The following is a 26,091-nucleotide window of genomic DNA, read 5'->3' on the forward strand; positions in this document are numbered from 1 at the left end:
GATGCGGCATAGGTATCCTCGCAGACAAACTACGGCAATTAGGTGCTCATTAGGTGAGAAATCACCGTCTCAGCGGAGCTCTCGGCTTCTGCCGCCAGGGGGCGCAGGTAAGCCTCAGCTTTCCAAGTCTGGTTATTCACCACAACATGCGGCATTTTGGCTGCACGCTGCCACGAAAAATTCTAGCGATAGGCCTACTTAATGTGTGCTTAAAAGAAACACATTCTCAGATCCTTCATTAGCCTGTTAAACCTGTAAAATGTATCTATACAGCTGTTATGCTGCATATGTTATCGACATGAAGGCTAGAAAAACCTGAAGGGTCTTTTGGCCCCTGGTTGGGGGGGGTGAATAATTGGCAGGAGTCCGACGGAGACGATCGAAGATGATGATGACCGCGAAGGCGGTGGCGGCAGGGAACTATCAGCGCCACGCGCGGGGCTCCTTGGGCACGCTGCCTGCAGTGCGTTTATACCCTATTAACTACGAAGACTGGCCAGACGGTGGGGAGGGGGGGTTAGTGGGGGACGCAAGCGAGGCCTGGGGGGTGGGGGGGGGATTGGAGCAGAACAGGAGGAGCGGGGCAGCAAATGGACCATCCTCGTTCGCAGTTGCTCCGCGGATGGAAAGCACAGACGCTAGGAAACCCCTAATGGCCTCTGTTACTTTCGCGAGTCAAATAAGGGGGGTTTTATTATTCATTTTTATTTTCAGGCAGCAGTGCGTAAAACCGGGGGATGAATTTTAAACGGGATGGGTTACCGTTTTATAGAGCTGGTTGAAAAGCTTCGCGTTTACACCGCTCGTCTGACGTCGGCTATACTTTTATCAAGGATGTCAGAACAGTGTCCCGTACTCATCGCTGCCTAGTCCTGATTAATTTAGTTAATCCTGATAACAGTTAATATGCACAAAGGGCATACACCTTGGATGGGGTACCGGTTCATCGCAGGACATTAAATAAAAACAAATTCTGTCATACATTAGTGTTAGATTATAAATCTTAATAACTGGGACCTTCGGAGATTTAAAAGATCTTTTAAACATCATTTGAACCCTCTTTATTTTTAAAATTAGTGCAATTCCATAAATATAGGATGTGAATTTATTGAAATGCTTGTGATTGTACGCTAATGTATACAGCAAAGCACGGAAAAGGGCAGCATTATGTTCCTCGTCATTCAGCACGGAACAGAAAAACTCTACAAATCCCGTCACTCCTGTTCTGTTGTATTCAATACAGGCAGGAGGAGTTTGGCTTGGGATTAGCGAAAGCTATAACTGTTGACACTGAGAAGCTGGTTTTATAAAGCAGACTTCCTCAAATGATAAAGCTGTCAAGAAAAAATAATATAGCTCTATCATTTAATCTGAGCTACAGTAACCCCATGGCAGCCATTGGCGTGATACAAATATACAGTGTTCGCCGCCGGGATAACAAAAATTGCCACTGAACAGAGAACAATATCCACCATAGATGATATCGAGCAGGAAGTGATGTGATCTTTTTTCTTCTTTTTTTTCATTTATGGAGTTTTATTTTTGCTTGAAAGTGCTGAAATGAGAGACACCGTGCTGCTGTGGTTTGGCACTACAGAACTTTCTGGAATGAGTGGCAAGAAATACGCACAGGCTGGAGGGAAACCGATATTATCAAGAAAGCGGGAGCAAGTATGTAGTTACTCGTCCGTGCGTTCGTTTTCCATAACTGCTTATCCTAGTGTGAGGATGTGGGAAGGCAGGGGATTATCCAGGGAAGCAGAGGGGTGATTAAAAGCATGGTAGCAGAAAAACATCGGAGAACATGGGAGAACACGGGAGAACATGGGAGAACATGCAAACACCACACACGGACAGAGGTGTGAGGCCACGGTGTAAAAGAATTGCAAACAAATGTCAGAAATACACAGAAAGTTTGTCTATCCACTTTCTATAGCATCCCATTTTCTATATAATCTTGTATAAATATAATAAATCTCTAAACTGGTAAAACGTTTAGTAAAATCAGCATCAGACAGAATTTTCAGAGCATTTCGCTCTGAAGTAACGACAGCCAGTGCTCCACAGGGGCCCTAATGCAGCACATTGGATTGATCGCCTGTGTGGAAAAGAGGAAAGATGGAACAACCGATTCAGTCAGGCATCATTAATCAAACTTTATCCTCGGGCTGACAAAGGAGATAAAAATCAGTTCTGCAGAAGGCTGAAACACACAAGACCAAAGATCCCGGCGTGATTTAATAGTGTTACAAATTGCAACTTTGGCGCAAAAAAATGATAAAATACTATTTAGTGAGACAGGATTTCTGCTTCTCTTGTGGTCCACTAGTGAACTCCGCCTCTGTCTATGTCTCTTAGATTAAAAAAAAAAAAACAAATATGATGTTTACAGTTTTGACGGAAAGTTCTTTCTGGTGAGAAATCACTTTTCGAGACGAATCGCACAGATTGCTCGGCTGGATCTACAGAACGGATCTCTGCAGGGGTCTTGGCGAAGCATCACTTTGGCTCCTATTGAACTGAGATTACTCTATGATCTTTGCCATCTACACTGGACTAATAATATCTTTCAGTAATTTTTCATGCGAATCACTGATGTCACATTTTAGCACTGAGAGTATAACTTCTAGTGAATCACAGAATCGCATATCACCTTTTAAGCTGTATAAAAGGCAAGGCCATAGATTTGGTCATAGAGGATAGGAACATGTCCCTACCGAAATTATGGGAGTACTGTGTGTTTTTTGGGGGGCGGTGGGATCCGGGCCTGGGTTGGGCCAAGCCAATGCTGAAACCAAATCTACACCCTGGATAAACGGAACAACTATTAAACTTAGATATTCATACATAGAAAGAATCCATACTCTCTTTTTTGATTTGAGGCATGTATCCTTGTACTTGGTACCGAAGAAGAAATGTGAGTGATATTCTATACAATTAGCTCCCGAATTGGAGACCGGGGTGGTCTAGTGGTTCATTAGACCGCATGGTCGCCCTGCATCTCCTGCCTTTCTTGATTGAGTTTGCTTGTTTTCCATGTGTTGGCTATGTGGTATCTCCAAGTGTGGGTTTGCACCCTACAATGGACTGGCATCCCCTCCAGGCTGGACCCTGGCCTTGTGCCCTGTGCTGCCTGGGATGGGCTCCAGGTCCCCCTGTTACCTTAACTGGGATAAGTGGTTAGAAGACATCCTTCTCAAATATATCTGCAATAAATAAGGACTCTGCCCCTTAAAAAAACACAGCACAGTATTCAGGCTATCTGACTCTCCCTCTTGTCTATACCACAAAGAATGGTATAAATTCGCTCCCAGGTCGAATAGTAGAAATTACAAGAAGTTGAAAAACTATCAGCTGACCATTGCTTATTATCTGCAGTCACAGGCCAGATAAAGTCGGTCAGAATACAAATGTTGAATCATATTGACAGCTGTTTTTCAGCTGCAAATTTTCAAGCTGATGTGATGCCTGAAATATGTCAGGCACCCGCGGGTGAAATGTCACAGACTTGATTATCAGACCAGCCCGGTGGGATGTAGAGATGTAATGGATCAGATGCCAGTTTTCGGTACGATAGGCGCCATTATCCAAAGATGTCTGGGCTTTTGTGACATGTTGGAATTGGAAGCTGTATTTCCCTCAGTCTTTGGACAGAATGACACAAGCTCCATGAATGCTGTCCCACACAAGGCTATTAGAACTCCGAGACCCTCATCCTATTGAAGTCCACTTCGAAGGACCATGTTGCCCCCTGACCCTGTGATGGACTAGCATTCTGTCCCAGATGTCTTGTGCCTTGCAGCCTACCTCTGTTTCACATTTTATATTTGGCAAATTTTGTGTGAAAGATGCTTGTCAACAAGCTTTGGAAACTCTCCTATATTAACATTCGATTATGCTGAGATATAACATTTATTGGCTAATGGCTAAAGGGCAGAATGACACTCTACCATCCATCCATCCATTTTCCAAACTGATTATCGCGGTCGGTCCGGAGCTAATTAACTCCAATCAGCCTCAGCATGTTTTTGGGCCGTGGGGGGGAAACCGGAGTACCCGGAGAAAACCCCACGAGGACATGGGGAGAACATGCAAACTCCACACACATGTGACCCAGGCGGAGACTCAAACCTGGGACCCAGAGGTGTGAGGCAACAGTGCTAACCACTGCACCACCATGTCACCCTGACGCACTACCAAAAAATGCATATTTATATGTGTTTGTCTTCCATACAACTAATATTAAACCCTGAAACCCAGCATTTAAGGTACTGAGAAGGTACAGCAGCTTTTCGTAAATGACACTGAAGGAGAGGATGTGAAGATGCCTCCATATCTGCAGACTGACTGGCCTTCCTCATTACATGCCTAATGTATTCTCTTTGTAAATTAAGACTGCAGATCATTAGTCTGTATATGCCCTGGGACGTTTTTAATGTGCCATGGTGGGAGAAAATCCGAATCTGAAGTCAAGAAACTAGAAGAGGCACCGATGAATTTCCATACTGGCAGACAAGCAATCGATCATATGCCTGGTCACTGGTTACCAATTTAATATTCATATAAAGAAAGCTACAATAAACCAGAGTTATTATGCCTGTTCTCTTCTGTTTATTATCACCCCCTACAGTTAATAGTGCCCTTATGTATTAGTTTATTTATGAGTTACGCAAAACATTTAAATGCATGTACTGTTTCCCTCTTGATAAAAAGCACCTTTGTCTTTCAGAGGAACGCTGTTGTCTTGAGTTGTCCATTGTCACTTTCCTTAGCAGGCAGCAAGGCATTTCCTTCGCCACATCAGCCTCCATCTGAGCTTTTTTGTTGCGTCTTGCTCCACAGAACATCAGTCTGACAGGTCAGCTGACCCCGCAGCATGCAGGCGAACATGTCATTTCGAACGTGAGGCTCGGGACAACCGGCTAATGCCCTCCCCCTCCTCAGGCGGTATTACGGACAGATGTAATCGGATCCCACTCAGCAACCCATCGACGGGTGATTAGTTAGGCTTTCCGCTTCCGTCAGCGTCCTCACTCTCCCCGTCACCTTCCGCCCGGCCTTTCACGCTCTGAAGCGTGACCTTTCACGATCGGCCGTATACCGGCATGCCGCTAATACGGGCCGGCAAATTGTCATTAGCTGTCCCGCTCAACGCTTCGTTCAGCCTTTCCGCGAGTAGCCAAGGCGGCTTTCCTTAAGAACCGTCTACGGATGGCGTCCACATGTTTGAGAAGGTGAACGGTGTCACGCGATGTCCTTTAACCCCTTCAGCTCCCACATCCTCCAGTTCCTTGGTGCTTTCCTTATTTTCTGCTTTTATTTTGTAAAGAGAAAAAAATGCATTTACGCTACAGACTTAAATACAGCATACGGTAATGATTTACATTAACTGCATCTTCATAATGCTTTTACGATGCATTCATAGAACATTTAAATATACCAAAACAGCCTAACATACACTATCAGCTTTAATATACATTAATAACGAACATTATATGACTATACAATTATAATGTTTGTCACAATAGATAGATAGATAGATAGATAGATAGATAGATAGATAGATAGATAGATAGATAGATAGATAGATAGATTCTAATTCTAATTTCCAGTACCTCCATACCACAGTGATATAAACACAGAAGATACTATAAATATGGATGTGCATTAAACCGGAGCTACTGCCAATTCTAAAAGTGCAGTATAAATGGTTCAAAGTAAAAATAAATAGATAAGTAAATACATAAAAAGCATTAGTATGACCCTACACTAAGTGGGATTACTGACCCACCATGCACAATATTATAAATGAGTTATACTATTATGATTGTGCATTGAGATGACTGGGTAATAATGAGTAACTAAATAAACTTATTTCCCCCCCCCCGTTCCGCCAAGGGTGGAGTAGCATGGGCAATGAAGGATTTTTTAAATCTGTCTGTGCTGCAGTGACTGACTGCTGAACAGGCTTCTCTGTTTGCTGATGGCGGTGTGCAGGGGGGGGGCTTATTCTATGCCCTTTTTCCAGCCATTGTTACCAGGTTGTCCAACATCATGCCAGCTACAGAGCTGGCCTGTCTGATCAGTTTGTCAAGCCGCGAAGTGTCCCTCTTCGTTGTACTGACCCCCCACCACCCCCACCCCATCCCATCCCACCACAGCATAGAACAGCACACTGGCAATCACAGTTTGGTAAAACATCATCAGCAGATTACTGCAGTTGTTGAACGATCGCAGCCATCTCAGGAAATACAGCCAGCTCTGGGTCTTCTTGTACAGATGGTCGGTATACTTAGGATGTTAAGGTATACTTAAATGTAGCTTATGAATGTTCTATGAATGCATTATGAAGGCACAGTGAATGTTCTACGAATGTACTGTATCTAATGTACTGTACTTATATTATATACCAACACCACATGCTAAAAGCCAGGGTGAAAATTCTATTCAGAGATAACTGGTCAGATCATGGTATTATTGAAATTTTGAATGCATTACATATGAGAATTGGAGCAAAAGACTAAGCATGAAATGTCAGTCTTAAATACAAAAAAGTATTCTCTTACGTTAAAATAGCACAATTCTGTTCTTATGGAGGCTGCTAGTTAGGAGCAGGCTAACTCTAACAGGAAGGAGGATATTTGCTGCTTAATGCTGAATTATCTAAAAACTGACTCAGCACATTTTTGGAAGCTATTGTTTACGTTACAATCATGCACTTTCGCCTGTAGCATTGTTGTTAAGGCAGTGATTAATACAATTGCGCCTGGTTATTAATTACCATCCTATTTTTGCTGAGCATTTTCTTCGGCTAGTTATTTGCCGAGTAATTTGCCTAAACAGCAAAAATAAATGCTTCCATTTCATACCAACAGGTTAAGGGAAACATTTTGCCCTTAATAACCAAGATTAATCATACTTCGCTCCTCACTGGCTTCACTAGGGATGGGGTTTGTTTGACTTTCTTATCGACATCAGTGATCATGAAGAAAAAAAAGGTAGAAAGGGCCTTTTCTTACGGTTATCAAGGCAATCGTCACCTCCGCGCAGTCAAAATAAATCGATTGCTTACACAGAGCACAAGTAGCAGTCACTGCTTGTATCTATTTAAGAGCAGAAATGAAGAGGCTGGATTAAAACAGACAGTGCTTTTCGCCCCAAAGGTTCTGAAAGAATTAGCAGCTGTAAGCCACAGGAGAACTGAAGAACCCAGGCCTCTGTCATTCTAATGACCCATAGATAGACATTTCATTTTTGTCACTGGCTACTTTATGGCAACTTCAAAAGACTGGGTGGGATGGTCATGGAAACATCCCATCCGCATTATGTAAAAATGCCGGCCAAGCATAACGGGAACAACTTTTACTCACCACTTCAGCTACGAGCTAAAGCTAGTATCCACTGACACTGTCAAACTCATCGTGCCGCAGACGGGTGGTCCTTTCAGCGTCTTGTTCTTTTAACTGCGATAACTGTGCTCAGCAGAAGTTTGACGCCATGTTTTAATGCATCTCATAGCCAGGATATTTGTACCTAAATCAACTTTTATAGTGATTCTTAGGAGGAATTCTGGGAAGTTCCGGAGATACGGCCCCCAGGAGCCTCATCATTTTTAGCTAAGAGTTTTAATTGCTGAACATGAACGCTAAATTCTTAATTGCTCGTAACCTGATAGGATTGCAGTCTGCATTACAACTAACAGATGTGATACTTCCTTGCCTGCCGGTGGTGCTTTATTTTTGTTGCTCTGATGTTCTTGCCTAAGATATCCCTGATGAAGTACACTCCCGAGACAACTTAGAAATATAAACTTAATTTTATGCTCGAGAGACGTTATATTTGTCTGTCGGATAAGGCCATCGGTATGTCTTCTAACGGATTTCAATCAGAACCAAGTAACTTTCGTATCATCAGAGACGAGGGATTAAAGGTACATCCACAATAATACGTTTTCGTTTAAACGCCAAAACTTTCTTCCGATTTAGCCATCCATCCAAACTACTGCAGATCTTTTTTTCCCAGAAGCGGAGAAATATTTCTGTCTGACAACTAATCTTCCTGTAAATGCATTAGCCCAGATGCTCATAAATGTAAAACTTTTGGTACGCCTGCATCAGTGAGTTTCGATTGGTTCGCGGTTATCTCGTGACACTTTCCTGATTAGCTCTCCCCGTTTCGATGTCTCTTTTCTTAATTGGTTATTCTTCACGGGAAAGAAGAATGTTTTTCCTTAGTTTTCACCTGATGGACACGACATACAGGACTTTCGCTACCTGGCAAATGTTCTTTTGCTTACTTGTATGTAGCTAAATCATGTCTTGTGTGCATTGTGTGCTGTTTACAAGCAAAGAAAACTAAACATTCACCGATCACTGCTTATTGCAGATCAATTAGAGTAAGACAAGTGTGCAGTGAAACTGAGGGGAAGAGAATGAGATACATAGTGACTAAATTTCTGGACCCATCCATTTTATTGATAACTGTGTTGTTACTGTGATTTTATTTACAGCTTTCAGTATCCGACACTACAGTACTGTGATATTTTGCTAAATAAAATACGTGCATTTACTTCACACACATGGTTGTGTGTGAACAGTCAAAATCTGAACTTTATTACAAATCAAAGTAAAAATGTAGAATTCAAAATATATACTTCACCACTTCTAGAATTACAAAAGGTTTTGGTTGTGCTCGAGCTACAACGAACAAACGTTTATTTTTTTCCCCGATGCTAGTGGCAATAGTAGTGTGGATGCAGATTATATGACGTGAAAATTTTTTTACGCATTAGTGGGCACGTAGCCTAAGGTAATTCATGGGTTAAAGGAGGTGGTTACTCATTGCTTACCTCCACAAATGACAAGCGAAGATCTAGCTGGCATATTTGTGGGGTTCAAGGGGAGGCGGGAGGAGATCAGTTCCCAGTCTTGCATTTTTTTTTCTCTCATTGGAATCAATCATTAGCAACAGCAAGCAGTCCAGGACTTACCAATGCGGGTTCTGAGTATGAAGGCTTTTGCCCACCTGACATGTTGAATCACGGCTGTTATAAATAACACTGTACCTGCTCATCTGGATGCTGCAATACTTCATCGAGGACCGAATGCATTTTAAACGGGGCCACAGCAGCGCAGCATAACTGAGAGCCTTTATGAGATTGTCCTGCTACCCTGGATCCAAGCAACATGTGAAATCCAAAGGTTTGATCACTCATACAGATTTTTTTTTTTTTATAATTTGTTTGGATAACTCCTCACACTGCAACAGATTTTTGACCCTGCTAGAAACAATCCATCATTTCTGTCTTTCACCGGAGGGGGGGGGGGGTGGGGGGGGAGCTAAAGGGATCTTCTGGTCAGATTCCCAAATGAAGATGCCAGTTTGTGCCAAAGGAATGGCTGGGTAAACAAACAAAAGAGGATGACACTGCCAGACACCACAGTGCCCACCACTGCCCTTTGGGGCTGGATGAATCCTGGAAGAATCCTATCTTCTCACAGGTAGTGCCATAGGTCCCCTTCCAAAGAGGCCTCAGCTCCCCACAGCTGTCCCCAGGTTGGAGGAGAACCCAAATGCTACCCGGAGGACCGCAGAGCCGAGATCAAGACTTGGACAGATCCTGAGATTTGAGCTTCCTTTAAACTGAGGAGAAGCAGTGTGAAACATGGCAGATGCACCGTAGGAAGTCGGAAATCACAGAGAAGTACCATCGGAGTCCATTTTTTTTCTAGAATTTTTTTCGTATGTGGAAGCATCACACTTTTAATACTTAAGTACAGGCACTGAGAACGTCATACTGAGAGGAACAGGGGCTTCACAGCACATCTGCAGATATCCTAGTGGCACCAACGAAAATATAAAAGCACTCCACTACCATGTGCTTCGAATTACAAAGAGCTGTGTAAAACCATTCCTGTATATCCAGCAGTTTGCTCATTTATATTTACATTCATTTAGTAGCTTCATGAGGCAGATAAAATATTGCAAGCATCCATATATTCGGCTATAACATCTACCAAAATGCAGTAGTTTTCATTCAAGTATAAAAATAAGGTCATACCAAAAACATGTTTCCTAAGCCGAAGTGCATTATGGGTAAACAGATAACCAGGCATGTTTAAAGAGGCTGGTGTTCTCCCATGCATGAACACTGGTGTACCTGAGGTATACATGCTACCTCATCCAATCAGATTAATTTATCTGACATAATGTTTCCATCTGGCATTTCGAACAAAGACAGTCACCGAAAAACTAATACAGTGTGTAAGTTAGATTATACTGTTCAAGAAAAATAACAGCAATTATGCATTCGTGCAAATCACTGTTTATCTCTCAAATTCTCCGCCGGTTTCCTTACCGGTGCAAAATATCAATCTCCCCTCTAACCTCTAGAGCATGACAGATTCATGAATCTTTGAAGAATGCGTTGGGTCTTGCTTATTAAGCTTCACACAGCCAAAATCATCGTAATTACATTTTCAGGCGCCTACACAGCCGCTGCTAATAAGCCTGGGCATCATATAAACAGCTCTCCAGCCTACTGGTGTAGCCCTTAGGTAAGACCTTGTAGCCTCATAATAAGTTCTGACCTTGGTGCAACAGGAACACTGTGGCATCTGGCCAACATGTTGACTAACGCAGCCAGTTGTCACGTGTCATTCCTCTGTTTGCAACAGCACAGCTGTGCGTGGAAGGCCCAGCGCATTAACAGGGCGTCCTAACATCAGGCCAACCGCTGGATTTGTACTCATTAGTGTAGCCACATCCGGACCAAACCAGAAAACGAGAGCCAATAATCAGTGCAAGTTCAGGAGTGATTCTGCGACCAATCTGGGCACATATATATTTGTTAGATGATTCCAAATCCTCTACAGTGGAACATCTACAACGCTAATTTGGCAGATACCTGGTATTTATCTGGTGTTCAGCCTGGCAAACTGATCAGGCTCCATGACAGATAACAGAAGTACGCCCATCCCCAATAATATAACTCTTTGGCCCACAGCTTCCTGACACACCAAGCGTGGTGGTGTTGGTGGGGGTGCGGAGGGGGGTAGGATCCCAGGCACGGAATACAAATCAGACCGAAAGAGTGACAGCTTGTGTAATGTCGAGGTGACTGCCACTACCCAGCGATACAAGCGGCCAGTGATAAGAGGGTAAGAGAAAACAATTACAGCCCGGGCTGTATCTAATGGGCAGATTGGATATAATCAAACTCCTGATTTGCGGAACACAATCGGCAGACGCATGCGTGAAATCCATTAACTCTGGGACAGCCTCACCAAGCACTTCTGCCGTCCACCGTTTCATTACTGCAGCGGTTCGAGTGCCGCGTTCCAGCCGCTGCTCGCAAAATGTCTCTTGTTTTCATTAGTTATTTTTCTCAGTTTGATGTGTTCTTCCCCCCCTGGCCCCATCGCTCCAATCGGATCGCGACACAAACGGCACGCATGCTTCCCAAAGTCACGCCTCCGCCCTGTCTACTCTCCCATACGGAGTTTTCCTGACCCCCTTTACGCCGCTGTCTGCCCAGTTTAGATCTTAAGATCCTTCCATTCCCTTCATTATATATGAATTTGGTATAATTATAAAACACTCATCACGAAAGTTCCCAGTCACTCCCGGCAAGTAGGAGTTAACACTCAAAACTTCCGACTCTCACACTGCCAAACAGTAACAATGATGGGGATTTGTTCCTGTTTTGGACATTGAAGACCGAACAAGACTTGTACATTGTCAGGATTATCTATAATAAATATCCAGATCTCATAACCAGGCAATTCAGAAAGCCCTTAACCCCCCTGATAAAAGCAATATTCATTCCAGGATGGTGTTCATTCCCTGTTGTTTTGTTTCCTCCTCTAAGCACACCAGGCTGAGCCTGGCGTATGTGTATGCAGCCTGTATCCTGCACACCCCCCCTCCCCCCGCCCCCCCACTCTGTGTACCAACCAGATTAAAATATCAGAACAGGCCACGAAACAGAACAAACATCCTCTCAACCCTGAGCAAAAGGCAGCCCGGAAAAATAAATAGCCTCCCTTCTGACACTGTTTGTGGCTCGCCTTTCACTAGCAGAAAACCGACGGGAGGCCCAGGCGGATTGATAACACGTTAGCCTTGGATTAATCGCTGGGTCCAGCAGTGATCTGAATACTAAGTGCCCCCCCCCCCCCTTACCCACGCAGATAAACTCTTGGCACAGATGACACCTACAGATCCGCAGGTGTTCGTGAGACTAAATACTGAGCTCTTGGAAAGCCAGGACCAAGATGGATGACAGTGAGGGTAAAAAAGAAACACACCACGCTAAAACAGATAGCCCTTTTTTTATTAACCCTTCAGGACAATCCAAACGACGAAGGCGATTTTCAATAAAATCAAATGATTTGGGTACCCATGAAAAATAGTGACCTATGACCCAGCAAGACATAAGGCCATATTTGTCCCATTTGCAAGTAAATCAGACCCCCCCCCCCCTAAAAAAATCAGAGCAATAAAAGTGATTACATAAATTGACTAGCATGTGAGAACTCTGAGCAGTTCCCAAAGTCTGGGGCTGTGCCGTTAAATTGTGTCAGTGATGAGCTAAAACCAGCCTCAAAAGGAAAAAGGAGCGAGCAACTCAAAAGAGCATAATGTTTGAAAGTGACACCAGCATGTGCCACGACGGGCGGTTAAAGGCAGCAAGCAAACGGGCGAGAAAACAAAAGGAGCTGCGAGATCACAGCTCGCCTCTCCTCCGCCGGTAAAGTACAACTGACTGGCTGCTTCGCCATTCGGGCAAAGACGCGCCGTCACTCGCTGCTCGAGCTTCGGCTCTCCGCCAGCTGTCCCCCGACGCCCATCACCGCCCCAGCTCGGGGACGGACAGCGATCATAGCTACCTAAAAGCTTAATCTGAGTTTGGCTTTTCAAAGCATATTTTTAACTACAGTTTAATTACAGGGATCAGTGCAAGTATTTGTAGCATCATGGCGTTGATGATGATGCAATGATGATGATGATGATGATGATGATGATGATGACCCAATCCTGGTTAAGAAGTTTGATCAGGCTTGAGACGCACAGCAATGTAAAGCTCGGTTTGGCCATGAGTCATTAAAACCTACCTCAGGTCATCTCTAATTCAAACAAATCAGAAATGAAGATGTTCTTTTTCTTTGTTTATGCTAATAGGCACATTTTCCAGTCCAGTGCAGGAAATATAACGCGGGACAATAAAAATAGTATTTAATGTTATTTATTATTGTGGTCATATACACGTTTATAGTCATCTAGATATGTAGCTACATCTATAGGTGATATATTGTATAAAAAGAAATCATAATACAATACTTGAAATTGTCCATTAGTGCCATTCGAATTTACCATTTGTTGAAAAATATTTTTTCAGTGTTTTACGAATGAGGAATAATAATTGCTACAATCAATATATTATTGCGGGTAATGCAACAATGCGTTTACAAGACACTTAAAGAAGCTGACGAATACCTCCTCTTCTACCTCTGCCCCTTTCAAAGCGCCGTCTAACTTCACATTTATAGCAAATTTTTTGGTTTCGATGGTAGGTGGTAGCGGGGGAGGGGGGGGAGTCAGAGCAGTTGGATTCACAAGTAAATTCCTGTGCCTTTAGCGCCATCTACTGGTAAAATCGTTTACAGCTACAATTGTCTTGCCAAATTCAGCTTACATGCGACGATAAGCTTAGGTACGCGGTGGGTACAGGCATGTCAAGTATATTAAGTGGATTAAGGACTCGAAACTTTCTTTGCATCAGTGGATGGTTCTGTGCAGGCAGAGAAAAATCTCTTTTCCTAATCCACTCGCAAGAAAACATGATAAACTACAGAAGCATAAATAACAAAGCACATAGCGCAGGGTAACTATTGAATTAGGTTTATCTCAGTTCCGGCATTGTTCATTTCATCCACATTCGTTTTGCCTATTCCAGGCGACCAAGGAAAATCTACATTTACATTTTAGATATATGAATTTAAATATTGATTTAAGATGGGAGAACGGTATTTCGGTTTGATGCAGTTTACTCAAAAAATCTACCGAATTGCAAGGACCATTGAATGTATAATTTATAACAATACGTTCGGTTCTTATCTATTTGTGTCTACATTGTGAAATGTTTTGTGATAAAATAAAACAAACCCTTCATACCTATGATATAATGGACAAATTTGCTGTATGCAGTAAGACTTTAAATTGATTTTCAGGGTACACAATAGTTCTGTTACTGACAGATACTGAGTACTACTGTACTTTTGCTCCTTACGAGATACAGATTAAGTCGCTATTTGGACATCGTACGAGATTATAAACGTAAAAATTATACCAAAGCGCGTATTATCCCGATTAAAACAGATCCGACGCGTAAACCCAACTTAGACGTTCCTATTTAAATTAGTAATAGACGAGCTCTCGAGTTACAAGTCGAAACGAAGGACGATTTAAAAACCAGCAGTTTTATGGAGAAACACATTCCCAAATGAAAAAATAAAGACGTTTCTTACCGTTAAAATTAATCCGATAAACTTTCGCGACGCATATGAGCATATTCACGGTCATCTTCCCCATTCATCTCCTCGTACCAAAACTAGCGAGCAAAAGTGAAATTTACATCAGAAAGCTGAAGGAAATCAACTTACCTGGAAAAAACTGTCCGTGTATGAAGTTCAGCGACTGAAATATGAGCGCAAAAATAATAAGACAGGTCCTTGTGTCCATTTTCACTGCGTTTATTTCACATGCCCGCTGAATGTCCGCGCTCTCTGCGCCTGTATGATCGGCAAGGATCCTCGCATTGGAATCGCAGTGACAGTATTTAAAGGCAGAATCCCGATCTGATTGTTCGGCTTCAGGATGAGTAGCAGTAACTGATGGAAAGGAGAGAGGGAAAGGAGAGAGAGAATACGGGATGTTCCCGTCCCCCGGGTCCCTACACCTGCCTGGTCTTGACGCGATTGCGTGTGTGACTTTACGCTTCTGCCTCTTGTAACCCTCCACCGTGCAGATCCCCCCCGCCCCAGGTCCGCGAAGGTGGGCTGGGAGTCAGCGGCGATCCTCACACCGACTGGGCTCAGTTCATGTCCTCACCCCAACCCTTTTCTGGGCTCCAGCTGAATCACAACTAGATCTGCTGCAAAAGAATGGACTGGAGGTGATCGCGCTCTAAACCTGAATTATTACCCCCCCCCCCCATGTATTGTATTACTAAACGGAACTGTTTATTAATATTTAATGCACATCCCAAATACGGGGCGCGTTAACGACCGCGAGTAACTAACAAAGAGAATGCAAATGAGACAAGCGCCGTTACTGTAATTCTCAAGTGATTAATAAGAGATTTCACGATTATTATACTGCAGTTTATTAAAAAGGAATTTAGCGCAACACGGGAGCTACAACCGACAGATAATAGGGATGGATCTGATGCCATAAAAATGAACAATCTATTAAAGATTAAGCACTTTAAATAGCAAAAACAAATAAATATATGAAAAAGGAAATCAAACCCGAAGTGAACGACGTATGTATCCCATATATTCTAATGAAATCTCTTTCATTGTAATGAAACTCCGTTTATTTCTCGTAAAAGTTAGTCTGCATGTTGCTTTAACATTGAAATGGTTGTGTATATATATGTATATGTGCATGTATATGTATGTGTGAAAAATATGACTAAGCGTTTGAGCAGTAAAGTCACACGGAAGTCTGAGAGCGAACGGCACTCAGTGCTGATATTTGCATTTTCGGGATACTCCTAACTGGGCGTTTATAGCGAGTTATTCAACGCCTTTATGTTCAGATGATTTTGAAATCTGTAAAACGGGCAACTTTTAAACCCCCAGATATGCCCGATATGTGACTTACTTATCAAACGCACAAAAATAATTTAACAGCTTTGTTTGATTGAATGTCTTAAGAGTGTCGCGTTCAAAGTAGGAACAGTCACAGCGGAGCTCTCAGATCTGAAGGGCACTTGATCTCGGTGGTTATTATACACGCACATAAACATATAATTCTATTTCGATGACTATAAACATTCGTATATGTTATGTAATATTATTCAAAGTTGTTAATTTGGCAACAATTGTTACATAACATGTTTAGTTTCGGTTGTAGTTCTTCAGGATATTCTCCACAACAAGACCAAACGTTCAAGATTTGTTTTACTTTAATTGAGGTTTAGCTAGAACTAGTCTTAAAAGTTTTAGGCTATATCCATATTCTTCCTCATCTGGTCAGGGTATGCAGTACAGATTTGACTTTTGAGATATCAGGGGTTGTAAAGGGGGGAGGGTGGTTACTGAGGACCTAAAAATTTTGGAACAGAACTGTTTTGGTCTGGGTTGGGGGCCCAATGTGACTCGCTTTCATGGGGCCCAAAATCTATAGCAGCACTCTGATGCCAATTTACGTTTTGCAAATGTTGTATCTCACCTTCCAGATCCCTTTGTTGAGCCTGGATGAGGTTTTATCATGAGTGCTGACAGCATGTTGTGTAGTGACATATTTTTTTTCTTTCCTCACTTGTGTGCAATTGCTTGTATTGCCATTTTCTCGGTCAACAAATTTAGTGTTTATATGTGTGGGTGTCTGAATATGTGCGTGCATACTATTTTTTTTCAAAGCTGTCATTTTAATCCAAAGCAAAGTTACAATTGAGTACTTGTCCCTTTTCCACTAGCATACATATATAGATGGGTGTTTACTGTCATAATTACAAATGTACAAAGCAGCTTCCCCCGGGGGTTTTAAAACCAAAGCAAGTAATCATGCATACGTAACCACACTAACGCCTACAACCCTGGTATAACACAGAAAAAGGGGTCATGTGTCACAGGGCTGCAGAGGATGGGATTATCGATACAGATACGATCTATTTGCACACCAACCAAAAAAATAAAAAATAAAGTACAATGATTTGGCATGGCAGATATATCAATTGATTCAAAATTATATGGTAGTGTGTGTACATGCCTTTTCCATGACACTGATCCAATACAGTATTGTGGGGAGTCTGGAACCTATCACACAAAGCAAAGGTCAGCCTGCAGGGGCACTCTGGGTGGGATCATAGCCCATCCATCCATCCATCCATCCATTTTCCAAACCGCTTATCCTAAGATAACAATGAATTTCATTGTTATCCTAAACAATGAAAATCATAGCCCATCCATCCATCCATCCATTTTCCAAACCACTTATCCTACTGGGTCACGGGGGGTCCAGAGCCTATCCCGGAAGCAATGGGCACGAGGCAGGGAACAACCCAGGATGGGGGGCCAGCCCATCACAGGGCACACTCACACACCATTCACTCACACATGCACACCTACGGGCAATTTAGCAACTCCAATTAGCCTCAGCATGTTTTTGGACTGTGGGGGGAAACCGGAGTACCCGGAGGAAACCCCACGACGACAGGGGGAGAACATGCAAACTCTGCACACATGTGACCCAAGCGGAGACTCGAACCCGGGTCCCAGAGGTATGAGGCAACAGTGCTAACCACTGCACCAGCATGCCGCCCCCATCATAACCCATTGCAAGGTAATAAATAAAGTGTAACATACATGTAATCACTCACTGTGGGTGATTCGTAGAGGCAGAAATGCACTAAACTGCATGTCATTTGACTGAGGAAGAAAATCAAAGCACCAGGAAGAATGTCGCACTAATATAGTGAGAACATGCACACTACACACAGTAGGGGGTGGGATCGAACCCACTGAACGAGCCACAGGGCCTCCCCACAAGTCTTAATTAGTTAAAAAATAATCGACGTGTGACTCTCGCAATATTGAGAACGTTAGAGCAGCAAGATATAAGACCGTCCAAATGGTGAATCCCTGGGACCACGGCTGTGTATTAGAGAGAAGAGAAGAAGCCCTTAGTTTTGATCCCGGGAGCAGCGGCAGAGACAGTCATGTCGTTGCAGATGAGGCTGAGTGTTCTCAGGAGAAGGACGTTGGCATGGAACAGGGCTGGAAAGTGTGGAGTCAGCTGGCCTGCCTCAGCTGCACTTCTTAAAAAAAAAATAATATTTCACGAGGCTCATGGACACAGAAGTGGAGCAGACCAACACCCCCCCCCCTCCCCCAACCATGACCCAGCATGCAAATACTGCACAGTCACCTGCTGCAGAAAAGTCTGGAGGGATCAACATCTCCAGGGTCATCTGGGAAATCATGTGCTGCGATCGGCTCCAACTGCTTCTCACGTCTCGGCTACAGAGACGGAGCCAAAAAGCTTGTGCAGAAGCGTGTTGTTGGAAGCCGTTCGTTTAGAGTAAGAATTTTCGGCAAGTGCTGAACGAGGCACTTTGCATGAAAAGGAATCACACCTTGCCTAAGCACTAGAGCACGCTTGATGCATACATATATATGCAGGTGTGCTTTTCATAATCAGAGATAATATCTCACATCCATGCATTCTTACATAAAAAGCCAAGAAAGAACAGCTTCGCTTTTCTAGTTATAAGTTCAAACCTTGCGAGGACATGAAAGTAATTATTTCCGGATTTTTTTTTTTTTTTGTATGCCTCTGCAATCAAAATATGTTAATTGATGTTGAATCTTCTGTTGTCTTAAGTCTGATATCAGGTTTTTTTCTTGGGTCTGAATTTCATTATGTTTTAGTATTTTTTCTGTGATGTATGCAATGTTTGCCTTTGTTCTCCAATGAATTACTTATTTCTGTATTGGAACGTGTCCCAAAACAGGTTTAAATTCCTCCCGTATTTACAAACCTAGCAATCTGGACATTAGTGGAGGTTTTCCAAACTATATTAGGCCTATATTGCAACGTGCAGAAAGAGCAAAGGGAAAATTGATTTAACTAGTTTTCAGATTCACCATATTACCAGACTGTAGTAGCTAATTGGAAAATATGGCCCGATAATCATAAAAAGTAATAAATTCAGAGCAGCGTTTAAGAAGATAAATATAAATTCTGGAGGGCATGAAATAAATCCAGCGATCGCTAACTCAAACGACAGCTTGAGATGAATCTATGAATCAGTATTAGGAGTCCTATATTTATAATTTTCGCATAATATACCCTTCAGAGAAGATACGCATATCTTCCTCAAAGGTATTCGATTTAGAGGTATATATCACGGAAAACACGTTTCAACCACGACACTTTAGAATAGTACACTTTCATGGAACTGAAACATATTTGCTGCTATGGATGGGAAGCGTTCAAGGGCGATTTCCGGGAGACGCCGTTCGACCCCCGCTGCCTTCGACGTCGCGCTCGTAGGTCTAACTTACTGCCGATCATCACCGATACCTAACGATGTGTAAGCAAGCGGTGCACCGATCAAACCGCTCAGCTCTGCCCGGACTACAAACACGTGTCCCCGGTTAGCACCCCCTGAAACAGCTGCGCCATCTGCCTGCGCTATCTGTCATATCAGCGTCCTCCAGGCTCCCTGCTAATTACTCACAGATCTGATATACGAGCTCTAACACGACTAATGTCCCCTGCGCGATCGTCTTTAGAAAGGGACCGTGATTAACTACCGCTCGTCCCCCATGACCACTCTTGAATATATAGAGTTATCAATAAATTACAGCAAGAGCCTTATGCTAGCCGGTAGCAGCCCCGCATCTAAGAGAGAGATCTCGCCTGCTGTTGTTCCCTGCCTTGCACCTGTAGCCTCCAGGATATCCTTTGCACCTATAGGAGAAGCAGTTTCTGAAAATAGATGGATTTGTAAGGCTACACTTGCATCAGATGTACTTCACATTTTTTTTTTTTTGTTTTTTTTTTTTTTTATGAAATATGTTCCTGCTTTGTAATGACAAAGAGCGGCTTTGATATTTTACCAGAGGGTACAACTCCAGGTACGTGACCCAACAGCCTTCTGGTTACAAGTACAATTTTTATCAACCTCTGCGATGCCTTCCGGTTAAAAAAAAAAAAACTGTCAGTATATTACAGGAAAATGCGAACGTCCCATTCACATGCTACGCCATTTATGCATCATTTTCAGTATCGTCTTACCAATCGGTAAAAATAGCCAGGAAGATCATAACACACAACTGGGCTGCAAACAAATGTCCTGGACGCCCACAACAGGCTATGGGACATAATTCACACACATACACACGCACACCTTGGACACCTATAACAGGCCCTAGCACAGAATTCACACACATAAAAACACATACACACATTTAGAACTACCAATTTACTTGCACAGCATGTGTACCAGAGTTCTGTAGTGGAAACCCACGCAGACAAGAGGAAAGGCATGCAATGGTTTCAGATGGTGTTGGAACCCGATTGGAACCTGGAGGTGTGAGGCAACCATGTTACCTGCTGGGCCAGCATGCTGTCTAAGGGGGAAAAAATCAAACAGGAGACAGAGTTAATTTTAAAGTTAATCTTTAAAAAGCGAGACCACACATACCGTGATAATAAACAATGAAGTCAAATGAAAAACTAAAACACTATAGCAGTGACTGTTTATGGCAACCTGAGCCGTTCTGGTCAGCTGGAGGATCTCTGCTTCTAATATTGTACGTTAATGTGGAGTTTTAGGGAAATTTTCTATTTAATTTCCGTTACTGCCATCAACTCACTCTGGACAGTTTATTTCCGGCCTGTGTCGGTTATCTAAATCTGTTTCAGCATCTACATGTTTAACAATAAGGAAATTCATTTCTGCAAAACATCATTTCGTCGTGTGAATTATCGGAGACCTTCAGGGTCTGTGTGCTGTTGGCTATGGCTACGGTAACTAAAAATCTCTTGAGTACCAAAACCTATTTATTAGAGGGTGTAACACATAACAAGGTAACTTAAATACTTCCTATGATTGACGCCGCTAGAGATTTTGGGCCCCATAAAATCATTTCATACTGGGGCCCCTAACCCAGACCAATCCAATTATATTCCAAATTTTTTGGGGCCCCTGTCACTCAGGGGCCCTTGGAATCATTGTGACCCCCCCCCCCCCTTTACAGTGCCCTAACCCCCAGTTTCATGTGTCTTTTCATAAAAGGCTTTAATGCAAAATTGTATGGACAAGGTACAAAACAGGCCTAACACACAGGTGGTCAGAAGTAGTCAATATTTATTACAGTGATGAAATAGATCTATAATGCATTTTATAGCGTGATGGCAAAATATGTGGTGAATGATAGCTTAGTCGAAAGCTTTCATTGGCTTGACTCTTTAACATCTGACATTAGAGAGCTCTGACCCGAACCATAATACAGGTTAAAACAGAATCGCAACGCTTCTTGAGATCCTCGGGAAGATTTTTACAAATCAAAAGCAGTCAGAAGACATGAGGTGTAAGGATGACTCAAGATGGCTTTCTGTTAAATTAATTTATTCATGCTTTCATTTTATGTAATCGCTTATGTACAAAGTGAGAAGAATCTTTATTTATAAGGTAACAAGTACAATCTTCGGGTATTCAACAATGTTATAAAGTGCTTAAGAATAAAGCGGAGAAGTTGAGCAATAGGCGAGCTGGTCTCTAAGGGTTAACAGAATTAATTGAGTTTTGCTGCTTTACTTTTGGCATATTTCGCAGGCTCTAAGAAGCGTCGCATGAACTGTGTTAGTCCTGCATCTGCAGTCTGTAAATCATGGACTCTGTGTTTTATAGTGACTTTTAATTTGCAGTTCTATTATTTAGGGATGTAAAAATCAATGCATCATTAAACCAGAGTGACGCTTCCTTGTTTATAGGTATTGTGCGTTCACAGGTTCCATGCCATAATTCGCTTTTCTGTGTTATTAATTATTTCAACCATTTCATCAATATCTTCCTCTTTTCTACCGGCTCAGAGTTAGAATTATGTTACCTGAATGAGTACCGCCGAAATGTTTGCTTCAGATTGTCGTTATCGAATATTCCCTTTGTCTCATTCTGGTTTTTTTCCCCCCAAAAGTAATAGCAATCCTTCCACGCTTTCAATCACAGCTGTGGTAGCAGCAGTTTTTACAGGATAATCCCACCCACTGTGCATTTCAAAGTCCCATCTCTGACGAAAACAAAGTATCCTTTAAATGATTCTTGCACTAATTCAGTATATTAATTGATCTTTGAGAGCTCACGGGGGTCAATTGATTTGTTAGTGCTTAGGGGTTTAAATGGGACGATGACCAGCATCACCCCAGTGTGCAAAGACTGTGGACTGGACTGTTAAACGCAGCATCCAATGCACAGTTGATGTGTCACGTGTACCGATCAGTCATCGTAGTTTGCATTGTTAATGTAAGAGAGATATGGGGTGTGGGGTGGGGGTAACCTGGGAAACCGTGGTCTCCCCTCCCCCCCATGCTGCATTAATCGCCCTGGTGAGCACATGTCAGTCAGCTGCGTTTGACAGCCACTTGTCCTCGGCAGAAGGTTGCGGCTGCGATCACTCTGTTCACTGCTCTTCCGAGCTGGCCACTGCGCTGTCGGGTGAGGAGAGGCGGGTGGGTGTCGGCATCACGTTGGGGGAGGGTGTGTCCCAGTCCCTGCAGCTGCTGAGGGGGCATGTATGCTGAGGGGGAGGCCTAGATGAAATATGGTATATAGCTATTCAGCTTTGAGAGAATATGTGCTTTCAGAAGTATTAAAATTTTTACAAAAAGGTGAAAGCCTTCGGTAGATATTCATAGAAATATTCCAGCGGAATGGCAGGAATTTGTGTTTCGAGTTGCGAACTTTTATTTGTTACATACGCAGTTTTACTCAGCACAGTGAAATGCACAGCTGCCCATTGCCATGATGTGAATCAGGGGACATAAGATTAAGAGAGAAGACGTGACGTATTAACAAAAATTAGACATTAATTAATAATCATAAATGTCCATGGTGTGCAAAATTGGCATGTGTAGTATATGTATTATATTTGCATCTGATAAGTAGGTATAGAAGATGGATGGATGAAGAATATATTTAAGTAATTCAAAAATATGTGTGAGCCCTGTGATGGGCTGGTACCCCGTCCTGGGTTATTCTCTGCCTGGTACCTGTAGATTCTGGGATAGGTTCTGGGCCTTCAGTGGTCCTGTGTTGGACAGTTGGTATTGAAAATGGATGGATGGATGGATGGATGGATAGAAGGAAAAAATACCTTTGAAATCTGATTTAAAATAACAAAAAATTATCATAATTTATGATTATGTCAGCCACCCCATCTGTGTGTACGTGTGGAGTTTGCCTGTTTTTCACTGGTTTCCTGTGTGCTCTACGCATTTACGTAAACTGACCCATAGTGTGTCAATATATGTGTGAGTGACAGGCGTGTGGGGGGGGGGGGGGGGGGAAGCACCTGTCCTTTTTGCTCAAATGATTGGATGTGCCTCACTTTTGAGGTTCTGGGTAGTCTTCATGTAAAATGTTAAAATTCAACAAGGGGGGGTGCCTCCCAAACCTGAACAGATCCCTCCGACCACACTCACCCCCCCACGCCAAGTCAAGCACCTGCCCTAGAAAAGTTTTTGTACGGCACTGTTCCTCGTAATTGACTGCCATTTTGTCTAGAGGGTTCCTACCTCGTATCCAGTACATCTTTGCTTTGGTTCTAGGATCACTGGTTCTAGGCTCACTGGTTCTAGGCTCACCTTGCTGAATGGATGTATGGATGGATGGAAATGCCACCAATGGTTCTCACGTTCATCCCTATTCAAAATACGAGAAGCACAGAGCGATTAATCACTTTTATCCACATCACAGATTTCAATTAACAAGGAGAACCTCGTCAAGCGTGTGCCAGACACCGAGTCCGAGCGGGAGTAACTGTGAGGGAACTCGGCTTGTATTTTATCACACGGCATGACTTATAGGTGAGCATATCGCAGACTCCGCCTCCCCATAATAAGTTTGTGCAAATGCGGTCGATTCCTTGCTGTGCGATGTTGTCACCGCGCCGGATATTACAACCCAGAAGTTTGTATCGATTCCTCACGGTCGCTGCTGGGCCGGATGGAGATGCAGATCATGATGTCTGGTCAGCCGTCGTCGGGCTTCACATTTAAATTGCCTAGAAAGGTTTCACTTCCCTCTCTGTGTGTAATTAGTTCTGAGATTGGCAGCGTTAAACATTTACAGAAGGCATGTCTGATCAGCCATATTATATTGCCGTAAAGATCGATAGATCATTTGCAACCAGAGAAATGTAATAGAAATGGCATCTGACTCTTCTATAGCACTTGATTAAACTGTCAATAGGAGAAAAGCTAATATCCCCTGCATAATTCCCACATTTTTATCACTCTCAATAATGACAAGAAAATACCAACAACTAGTAGTGATAATAACATGCCACCTACACACAGTTTTATACATAAACACGTTCCACCTACAAGCACCAGAAAAGCCTGTCTCTTCTCATCCCCTTGCACTTTGCTCTCTGAAAACGGCAGCAGACATTTCACTTCAACCCTTCCCGCCACAACTCTCATTCTTTTCTCTCTGGAGAGGAAATGAGCTCTCTGCTGAAGGTAAAGTGGTGAGTCACTATTCACCTGTCACCCTCCCCTAAAGACTCTCTGTGTTACGTTATACCACCATCTCCCAGGCTTCTCTCCCCCCCTAATTCAAAGCCATGCACCTGGAAACCCTGTTGAATGACAGTATGAATTGGTAGATGGACACTTCATAGCTTTTGTCTCTAACTCAGGGCTCCTCTCGTCCTGGGGGGGGTCCATCATTTCCGTTCTGCCGCATTGTTCTATTGAGCCTCTGGGCAAATAGAAAGCAAGGTCGTTATCGTTAATGAAAACTAAAACTGAAATAAAATATGAAACTAAAATTAATAACTACAACCAGACGTGGAAAGTTCAGGTGCAGAAAGTACAAATCCAGACCAAGATTTTGTTTCAACCAACCAGTCCTCTGTGACTCTGACTCTTTACATGCAAGTGGTTGGTTGAAACAAAATCTTGGTCTGGATTTGTGCTTTCTGAACCTGAGCTTTTCCTTCCCTGACTACAAATATAACTAAACTATGAACACTGCTTCCAAAACTAACTAAAATACAATAAAAAGAAACCTCAAATAGTTAATGTTACCATTTAAAAAAACTATTTAGCTAACAAAATGATTAATTTACCTTTAATTGCTATTAATAGTACCTGGATCATATTTTGTCCACACTGAGGACATCAGTAGGCCTACGTAATGTGCAACGTGTATTCATGTAGTATTCTTTAGAGATCAGATGCACAACATAACTGTACAACTTTCATTCTACCGCTAGAAAAAAATTTACTAAAACCTAAACTGAAAAAAATATATAAAAACTATATAGAAATATATCTTGAAAATAAACACTAATAAAAACTGAAAAACTAAAATTAAATTGGATTTCAAAAAAAAAAAAAATTATATAAAAGAAAAAAAAAATCAAAACGCAGCTAGAGAGTGACGTTTTTTTTTTTTAATCTGTCAGCTGTGGGCGGCGGGGTCAATAGGACTCCGGGGTGTTTGGGGACAGGAGAAGGGAATGGAGGTGTTTGGGATGGTAGGGTGAGGAAGAGGAACAAGGAGCTGAGGGGAAGCACACAAAAACGAAACTGCCATTGAGTCGCGGAGCGGACCACCCAGTGGGGTGCTAGAACAGGCACCTGGCCCAAGAAGAAACAGAAGCCAGTTTTATTACATCAGTAATAAGACACAGTAGATATGAATAAACGTGCTAGTCACCTGACTTGGTCCCGTCCCTGAACGCCCACACTGGCTTCCCGCACCTTGTTGGAAGTTACAGGTCCGGAAAGTAATAATCCAGAACATGATTTTGTTCCAACCACCCAGTTGCGCACAGTCACAGATTTCTCAGCTGGTTGATTGGAACAAAATCTTGGTCTGGATTTGTACTTTCTGGACCTGAACATTCCACCTCTGCCTTACACACTGGCATCAGCATAAATCCTACAAGACTGTATTTCGCCATTTCGCTAAACGGCTGTGTAAAATGTCAGCATTGATGTTGAAAGTTAAGATGATGCATATAACTGTGTACAGTTGCTTTTAACCAAAGTGACTTGCATTTTTTTTTTAAAGCAGGATGTTTTACTGGAGTAATTCAGGTTAAATGCCCTTAAGCAATGTAC

At 42.6% G+C, this 26,091-nt stretch overlaps 1 protein-coding gene across 12 annotated transcripts in view; it reads right to left on the minus strand.

Annotated features, from left to right (window-relative positions):
* ptprt (protein tyrosine phosphatase receptor type T) overlaps nucleotides 1-15,088 on the minus strand; it is a 210,948-nt gene extending 195,860 nt beyond the window's left edge. For 5 of the 12 annotated variants that reach the window (XM_049023373.1, XM_049023371.1, XM_049023368.1 and 2 more), the window contains exon 1: nucleotides 14,664-15,086. In XM_049023373.1, the coding sequence (XP_048879330.1) occupies nucleotides 14,664-14,742 (79 nt within the window). In that variant the 5' untranslated portion in view covers nucleotides 14,743-15,086. Of the gene's footprint in view, nucleotides 1-14,663 lie in introns of all 12 variants that reach the window. The other 7 variants (XM_049023378.1, XM_049023376.1, XM_049023375.1 and 4 more) reach the window with 4 other exon arrangements.
* Nucleotides 15,089-26,091: the final 11,003 nt, after the last annotated feature.

The sequence above is a fragment of the Brienomyrus brachyistius genome, chromosome 8 (genome assembly GCF_023856365.1).
Source record: "Brienomyrus brachyistius isolate T26 chromosome 8, BBRACH_0.4, whole genome shotgun sequence".
Lineage (NCBI taxonomy): Eukaryota > Metazoa > Chordata > Actinopteri > Osteoglossiformes > Mormyridae > Brienomyrus > Brienomyrus brachyistius.